A 9,347-nucleotide genomic window follows, 5' to 3' on the forward strand; every position below is an offset into this window, starting at 1 on the left:
TCACCATCGCCCACAGGCTACACACCATCATGGACAGTGACAAGTGAGTGTGTGTGGGGGGGAGGGCATCACCATTGCCCACAGGTGCACACCATCGTGGACAGTGTGGTGGGAAGGGCCTCACCATTGTCAACAGGTACACACCATCATGGACAGTGGGGGGGGGGGCGTCACCATCGCCCACAGGTGCCACCATCATGGACAGTGACAGGAGTGAAGGGACAGAACCTAATCCCGGCAACAGCTGCAGTGCCAGCTAGAAGCTCAGAGGCGCTTCACAGCAGGGGGCTTAACAGTGTCATTTGGAGCCTGGGGCACTGCAGTTTTAATACATTTAGCCCAAACTGTAAACCAAGCTAGTAAAAACAAATGGGGGGGGGGCAAGGATAAACTAGGAAGCTATAGTGACTGAGTACGGGAAGGTGGAAGCCTCGTCTTGCGTGTGACAGATGTGGGCATAGACCTCCCCAACCACCCCAGCCTCAGCTGTGTCTACTCTGGCGTATTACGACTGTTTGCAGAGGAAGGAGCCCCCTTTGATCCAAGTGCCTTAAACAGAATGGACTTTGTAATGCGCGCGCGCACACTCACACACACACACACACATACACACACACACACACACACACACACACACACACACGCACGCACGCACCCACGCGCATGTGCTTCTCCATTGCCCCTTCCATGTAGGGTTAGACATGGAGTCCTCTCTGCGCATGCTCACTGCTGAAGTCCGTCCGTTGCCCCTGTTCTGCTGACTGGCATTTGGTCCTGGCTATTCTTACAGTTGGTGAGCTTTGACACAGCACTCTCTAAAGCTCGTCTCTCCTCTATTTCAGGATAATGGTCCTAGACAGTGGGAAGATTGTGGAGTACGGCAGTCCTGAGGAGCTGCTGTCCAAAATGGGTCCCTTTTATTTTATGGCCAAGGAAGCCGGCATTGAGAACGTGAACAACACGGAACTCTAGCAGGTGGTTCCACAGCCACAGAACTATGAGGAGCATCCTTATTTACTTTTGTCTTTTGTGCCTATGTCATGGGAGCCAAGATATGTATGTTGTTGCTATTATTGCTCAGGTTGACCTCAAATTCAGGCTCAAGCAATCTCTGGTCTCAGCCTCCCACGTTAAGTAGATAATTTAATAGAGTACCATGCATAGATACCTAAATAAATATTATCAAATACCTTAGAAAATCCTCAGCTGAGCTGGGGAGATCTCTCAGTTGATAGTGTTGCCTTGAAGGCGTGAGGACCAGAGCTGGATCCCAGAATTCATTTTTTTAAAGTGGGCCTGGTGGCACAAGATCATTGTGCTAGCGCTGGAGGCCAGAGTCAGGCAGACGCTGGGGCTTGACGGCCAGCACAGCCTGCTTGAAGAGTCCAGGTCAGGAAGAGACCCCGTCTCAAACCAAACCAAGTGGAGAGCGCCAAAGCAGCAACACTTGGAGTTGAACTCTGGCCTCAAGACACACACATGTCCTACATACACAAACACATGCATACACACCTCAAAAGGAAGAACCTCATTGCTCTGCCTTGATTATAATTCCTTGCTACCCCCCATTCCCAGAAATAACCATTATTCTAAATTTCATAGTTTTTTTGCCTGTGGTTTTAGCTTTTGCCACCTTTGCGTGGTTAAGCAATGTACGCGGTTTATTCTGGTGTAAATGGGCTCAGACTGCATGTATCATGGCTCTACCTTTGTTCAACAATACATTTGCAAATTGTCTACATTGATGTACGTGGCGAGGTGCCTTCACTTGCACTGCTCTTCGGCAGGGCAGCATTGTGGGACTAGATGATACTTGATCTCACGTGTTGGTGATGTGGGCTTCTCTCCAGGGTTTCTCCTTTTCCATGAGCAACACGAGTGCTATGAACATCCTGGGATTCTTGTTTGTTTCTCTAAAGTCTGGTTTGGAATTGGGGGTTGTGCAATGTTTACATGTACATCCTGAGCAGTTCCAGTTTAAATAATGAGTGTAACTAATATCTCATTTTGGGTTCACTGTGTGTGTTCCTGGATTCTGCCGGGGGTCAAAATCTTTCTGTGTGTTCCTGGGGCATGTGGATTTGTTATATAGATTTACAGATGTTGTATCTTATCGTTTCAATATCTGGATTCTTTCTCATCTATTGTTTTTAATGTTTATTTTTACTTATTGATTTATTTTTAATTTCTTAAAGATTTATTTATTTTATTGTATGTATGACTATTTTGCCTGCATGCATGTATGTGGACCACATGCATCAGAAGAGGACTTCAGAGCCCCTGGCACTGGAGTTACAGACAATTGTGAGCCACCATGTGGGTGCTGGGATCGAAGCTGAGTCCTCTGCAATAGCAGCAAATGTTCTTCTGCCACCTTTCCACAACCTCTCCCTCACCCCATCTACTATTTTTATTCTTGGTGTCTTGTTTCTTTGTATGTCTTCTGAATTTTTGCTGTGCGCTACTTATTTCCCTTACAATTTGATTTGGGAATATTCTCTGGGGTTGGAATTAAAGCCACATTCTTCCTAAGAAAAATTTTGAAGGCTTCTGCCAGTCACCTAGGATACCCACTCCCCCTCGACCTTTTGGGACTAAATTCTCCAAACTGAGTATCTCAGGCAGCTTCAGAGAGAAGCCCTGGTTTGTGATTTACAAGTCTCAAGGAGAGTCCCTGCTTCGATGGTAAGGCAGAGATGGGCATGGGCTTCTGCTTCTGTTGGTGGCATCCGAATTCTATGTGACCATTTCAAGAGTAGCTATTTTGAGACTCAGGTCATGGGTTTCTCTTGGCTTTATTTCTTAGTTGGTGTCCTGTATTAGCAGCAAGAGTAGACTTAAGATTTCTGGGTTTGGAAGCCTGCCTGCCTTTGTCCCAATGTCAAGACGCCTTTTTGTGTCCCGCTGGAGGATCATTGTGTTCTTCCAACTGAGGATGTCGTCATGAAGACTTTAATCTATTCTGCGCCTCACTGCTTAGTGAGGTTCTCAGAGGAAGGTTATGAAGTTACAGTAGCCACCGTCTCCTTGCCCTTGCAGCTACCAGCTGCATCTCCAGACCAAACCTCTCCCCTAGCCTCTTAAAGTAGCTCAGATTAGAGAACACTGCAAGGTTTCCAGTGCTGTATAGATATCAGACAGCTCAGGTACATTATACCTAGTTCACATACATAGTTCATCCTTAGCGGCCAGTTTTCAGAGTTAGCTTTTGAAATATTTCCAACTTACTCAAAGTGTAGCTCCTATAGCTGCAAATTAGTATATGGGAATCAAAGATTCTATCGATTGTGCCCATTGCCTTATGGACCACAGAGAACATTTCTGGTTAAACTTGGCGTGCCTTCAGTGAGATGCAACCCATTATTTTGTGGCAGAGGAATGACATTTGAGGGTTGATTGTAGAGTACTGTACCTCTAAAGCTCTGTCAGACCAAGCTGTATTTCAGCCATTCATGTTTGTTCCTGTGTGCTTGTGTCTCTCCCCGACACACACTGGTCTCTGTGGCTCCCTTCCTCGGGTACCATCATCACCATCACCATCATCTCCCTTGTCTCTCTCCCCCAGCTCAGTGTCTAGATCACCGCCAGGTAACCGGTTTGTACCGTTTGCTTTACCTCATCCCTGGGATTCTCAGGAAGAACTTGCTTGCTCCATAATTTTAAAATAGCCTTGTTTTCTTCCCAAGGACATTCTACAGTTCTCTAGTTTGCTTCTTAAAACAAGTTTACAGGCACACAGCGTTTAGAGAAGCAAGGGGACCTTGGGAAAGTGGAGAGGAAGTTTACAGCTGCTGAGAGCTAACTGTACCAGCATAAGCATTGCAGATAGAGGAGGAGAGCCTACAACAGCCCCATTCATTTCCCAAACCAAGTGGCCGATCCCAGTGTTCTTATCACCAGAGAACTCAGATGAACAACCTGTTCTGTTTATTTGGCATCCTTTAAATGCCTGACATTTTAAAGCAATTTAATATAAATAAAACTATTTTATTTAAATATTCAGTTCTGTGTGTCATCAGTTAATATTCCTCTACAAGCTGTATTTCATCAAATTAATTTCTGTTACAATTTTAGGTAAGTACCAAGGTGATGTGGGATTCCCCTCAGTATGCTGATTACCATTCATCAGTAAAGAAAGCTGGCTTGAGCCTATTGCAGGGCAGAACAGAGGTAGGCAGGGAAAACTAAACTGAATGCCGGGAGGAAGAAGGCAAAGTCAAGAGAAGCCATGTAGCCCCTGCTGGAGACAGACGCTGGAACTTTACCCTGTAAGCCACAGCCTCGTGGTGATACACAGGTTAATGGAGATGGGTCGATTTAAGATATGAGTTAGACAGAAATACGCTTAAGCTATTGGCCAAACAGTATTGCAAATAATATGGTTTCTGTGTGGTTTTTTTGGGGCTGAGCAGCTGGGAACAAACACGCAGCCTCTTGCAACACCACCAAGGAGTAGAAATCTCTCCAAAATGCCACCATTATCTTCAGGGATCTTTTCGCCTCTTCCTATGTCCTTGCTGATTGTTCTGTATAACTGGGAATAGTATACATCCCACAGGACCAGGCCCTTCATGGGCTCCTGCAGGTAGGTCATTTACTGGTAGATGCTGGGGTGGGCCAATTAGAGCTTCGGATTGTGCCTGAGTGGTAACTGAGTTGGTCAGTCCAGGCCGCTGACCGCTGGAACCACACCCCTCAGACAAGAGGTGGAACCAGCTTTCCCATGCCCATGGTGAGGGCATAAGTGTACAGTTCTGAAGGGAAAGGTAGTCCCTGTAGTCGGAAGTCAAGGGATACCTACAGCCTTAAAGGAAAAGGTTAGGGATTGAAAGGAGTAGCATCACCATTAGACTACTTCCCATTGAATGGGGATACAAAGTTCTTGGGGGCAATCCTGATCTTGGTCGTCAGCATGTAACCGGGTGCTGCAGGTCTGTGGCTCTGTAGCTAGGGCTGGTAATTCTACAATTGTAGCTGGTTGAAAGACTGGTTAGAAGTCTTTTGGCTCTGTTGTTGAAGAAATCTAAACAGGTTTATGAGGCAGGGCACAGTTAGTAGGAGTAAGAAAAAGAAGAGGAGAAGGGTTAAGAAGGGCATTATCCAGTTCCATGTCTGACTACTGACGATCCACTGGGTCACGCTGGCGGTTTAAGCGTCTACCGGTGATCCAGTGGGTCACGCTGTTTAAGTTTCTGAAGATCTGGAGTTGCTGATCTTGTCTTTCACTAAACCTGATTGGTTAACATAGAAACAACATTTCTTGCCTAGGAAAAGACAAAGACCACCTTGCTCTGTTGTTAGAACATCTAATCTTCTCCGATTTTGTAATCCTATGGTGGCCAGTGAGTCTATTTGACCCCAAAGGGTCAGGATAGTCTGAACTACCCCTTGGAAATCCTCTATGAACGGCGAGGAACGCCAATGGTAAATACTAGCAAGGGAGTTCGTTCTGCTGCTCCAGAGGCAACAGCAGCAGTCAGGCCCAGGGCCGCTAGAAAAGGATATGGCATGGGTTGCTCATTTCTCATGCTGTGCCGCTAGCAGCCTAGTAATGGGAATTGGCAATGGTTCTTCACCAGGTACCACCCTTAATTTAGGAAAGGGGAACAAAAGGGCACAATTCCCGAGCCACCTGGTAGGTAAGCAGTGATAAACTTGAGGGCCACAGAGAAGGGAGGCATTGGAACTGTTTGGGCCTAGGAGCAGGGTGCCAGTAGTAAGGGTTACAGTGTTATTGCAGTCTGCAGAATCCAGTGTGCCCACAAGGTGTGTCCCTCAGGAGTTAAAGCATCCTGTGATGCCCAAGAGGGAGATGTGGGAGAGGGAAGGGGTGGCAGTGATATTTGGCTCTGGGCAGTTAAGACGCAGTGAGGTGAGAGAATCTACTAAGACAATGGGCCAGCCCACAAATGGTGGTTTCCAGTTTCACCTGGCAGGGACACACAACATAATTCCCCAAAGCAATCAGGCAAAGTGTTTACTGTATTGGTAGAGCTGCCTGGAGCTCAGCTCAGTATCCACATGGTTTTATGGCTGATAAACACCACCACGTGTTCGGATTCATCTCCCCTGGACCCCGGTTTCCCCTCTGTGGGAGCAGCCATCTTTGGGACATCTGCTTTCTGCTCAGGGAGGAAATGCACACTTGTTCCTCTCTGGGAAACTCAACATTGGCTGGTATCGGTGAAGGGATTTCGGAGTCTTCAGAAGGATTAGCTCTGATCACAGGTTCTTTCCTGGCTTGGTGCTAACACCATTGCCTGCCTTTGTTACTGCAGGTAAATTGTGGTCTGGCTTCTTAGGTCCTGATCCCCATAATCTCTTCCTAACATGTTTACTAATTCTGAACTGTAAACCAATTAAAGTTCGTCTGGTTTTCCTTCTTCACAAAATGTCACTAGACTTTTTTTTTATTTCAGTAGGAGTGGGGATAGAACTCAAGGATCTAATTTGGCTTGCTTCTGATTTTTGTAAATACTTTTTTTTGTTTATTTTTTGGGGAGGGCACAGCCATGTTATTTTATTTTTATATTACCCATGTTTGTTTTTTTTGTTGCAATGCAGAATTAAGTCATAACAGATTGTGTGGCCTTCATTCCCTAAAATATGTACTGCCTAGATCTTTGTAGAAAAGGTTTTCAGGTTTATATTTCCATCATCAAAATGGTGATTTGCCTCAAAAAAATTCTTATGATACAGATGTTCACAGTTAAACCCATAAAACCTGATAATATGTCACATTCCATTATAAAACAACCCTCTCCCCCCCCCCCAGGATTTTGTCATTGTGATTAAGGGTTTGAGCATGGAAGAGTAGATCCTGGGTTATTCAGGTGTGTCCAGTGTAATCAGAGCATCTTTATAAAAGAGAGCCTGGTGCTTGGGGGTGTGGCTCAGGAGTGGCATGTTTGCTGGGCACGTGTGAGGCCTGGGTTACACTAACGGCGCCAGGAATTCAGAATCAAAATGAAGGTGAAGACGGATTCTGAGAGACTGATGCATTTGCTTGGAGGGCAGAGGCAGAAGGTCCACACTGAGGAACAGAGTCAGAAAAGGTAAGGGGGACACTCTTCCCTGGAGCCTCCATAGAAATTCTGATGGGTTTTAAGCCACAAAATTCATGGTGATTTGTTATGGCATCAAGGGATGAAGCAGCCTGCCTCCATCCCATCTTGTAGTAAAGACAAATTAGATTCATTTCTGTTTATGATTAAGTCTGTTTCTCAAGGACTGAGCTACGCCCACCTGTAACCTTAACTACAAATGGTTCTGTGCGCCTGTTTCAGGAAACAGCAACCATGTCTTTTGTATCAAAAGTTGTTCTGACTACCTTGCAAAATCCTACCTTTGTTTAAAAAGGTTATTATAACCACCTACTGGGGGATAATCTTTTTGTACACTGTAATGATTTGTCTCTGCCTAAGGCACCTTCTGGCTGGTTTAATAAAGAGCTAATAAAGACCAATAGCGAATAGGCGGGAGGGACTTCCGGGGAGAGAGAGGAACTAGAGGTGAATCGAGGCACAAGAGATGCCAGTGAGACTCGGAGGAAGTCAGACACGCACAATGGAGAGCTAAGAAGCCAAGCGGCAGAACATAGAATTAGCAGAAGCAGGTTGATTTAAGTTCCGACAGCGAGTGGGACAAGCCTAAGCTAAAAGCCAAGCTTTCACGGTCAATGGTAAGTCTTCGTGTCGTTACTTGGGGGCTGGCAGTCCAAGGATGTCCGACGAGAAAGACTCACTACAGTCGCCAGCTGTTAGGATCACCTTGCTAAGTTCAGCTTCTGTAGCTCCGCTTACTTGCCTACCACCCCTTCATTTGGAAACCCCCCACCCCTGAGCTATATAATCCTTATCTGCTTTAGAGGGAGACAGCCTGTGTGCATGAATTTAAAGGCTTGCTTTAATTAATTTGACCATAATTATTTGAGTTGGTGATCTTTCTCCTCGAATCTTTGGGATTAACACAAGAGGAAAGTAGGAACAGAGAGCATTAGTGCCTCTGACAAAATTCACAAGGTTTTCCAATGAACACTGAATGGCAGGGTTTTTATCTCATCAGTCCGTGGTTGGGATCTAAGTATCACGGTGCCTTTTACTTCCGACTAAACGCTGATTGTAAGGTTCATGACTGACACCTGTCTAGGACCTTTGGTCCTGGTATATGAGAACCGCCTCCCAGGTGCCATGAGACCAAAGGAAAGCGTCACACAGACCCGCAGCTCCAGAGGCTATAGTTTATTGAGAGCACTTACTGATAGACATCTTGTATTGTGGCAGCAGCAAGACCATGTCATGCTAAAATCCCACCAAGAAGTAGGGGAAAGGCAAAAGCAGCTTCAGGTGCTGTGCTCAGTGGTAGGGGCCTCCGGGAGGCCCTGCTGGACCTGGTGTCAGTGTCCAGCCCTAAAGCTATACACAATGCCTTTTTTTGGGGGGGGGGTACTCACAAATAACGGATGGATAATTTATTCAGAGAATCTAGAGTGTTCTCAATTCACTAACAAGAGTCCATTGCTTAGGTTGGGCGGTGGTGGCGCACGCCTTTAATCCCAGCACTCGGGAGGCAGAGGCAGGCGGATCTCTGAGTTCAGGGCCAGCCTTGTCTACAAGAGCTAGTTCCAGGACAGGCTCTAAAACTACAGCGAAACCCTGTCTCGAAAAAGAATCCGTTGCTTAAGTGTGACAACAGATTTCGAAGGATGAGTTTGAACCAACCAGGATTGTCTGAAAGCACCTGTGGCTAATGGACACAAGTCGGCGCAGGCTGATCGAACTGCATCAATATAAACTCTTTCCCAACTACACTGCCCCACCTTACTGCGTTTGATCCTATTTGGAGTTACTCATGCCCTGTTCTCAGCTGAAACGCTGTAGCTAAGGCATCAGCCAAAGTTGGTCAGAATTGTGGCAATGGTGGATTGTCTGTCCTGCTTTCGCGGCTGTGACAGGGAACGCCTGGGGATGACTCCTCTTGGGTGTCCTGGAGACCCTTGGATATGGGTGCACAGGCGTAGGTTTGTGACATGGTCTGCATGTGTCTTCAGGCTCCCCGGGTCATAGGTGAGGTCCTCCAGGCCTGCCTGCTCCCAGTATTTCCAGAATGAACATGTTTCTAAGCACAGTGCCCTTTTCGTCTTCCTCTTCCCTCTGCCAGATCACAGCTACACTGGGGAAGAATCATACCAGTTTCTGTTCTTAAGGGTTGTCTACTAGGCTGGGCACTGGTGGCACACGCCTTGAAACCCCACAGGTAGATGTCTGTGAGCCTGAGGTCAGCCTGTCTACATAGTGAGTTCCAGAACAGTCAGAGCTACATGGTAAGCTCTGTCTCAAACACACACA

At 46.4% G+C, this 9,347-nt stretch overlaps 1 protein-coding gene across 1 annotated transcript in view; it reads left to right on the forward strand.

Annotated features, from left to right (window-relative positions):
* The window catches only part of Abcc2 (ATP binding cassette subfamily C member 2), a 62,325-nt gene extending 58,329 nt beyond the window's left edge, over positions 1-3,996 (forward strand). The window contains exon 32 of the mRNA XM_005352327.3: positions 843-3,996. Coding sequence (XP_005352384.1) covers positions 843-972 — 130 coding nt within the window. The 3' untranslated portion in view covers positions 973-3,996. The remainder of the gene's footprint in view (positions 1-842) is intronic.
* Positions 3,997-9,347: the final 5,351 nt, after the last annotated feature.

This window comes from Microtus ochrogaster, chromosome 8 (genome assembly GCF_000317375.1).
Source record: "Microtus ochrogaster isolate Prairie Vole_2 chromosome 8, MicOch1.0, whole genome shotgun sequence".
NCBI lineage: Eukaryota > Metazoa > Chordata > Mammalia > Rodentia > Cricetidae > Microtus > Microtus ochrogaster.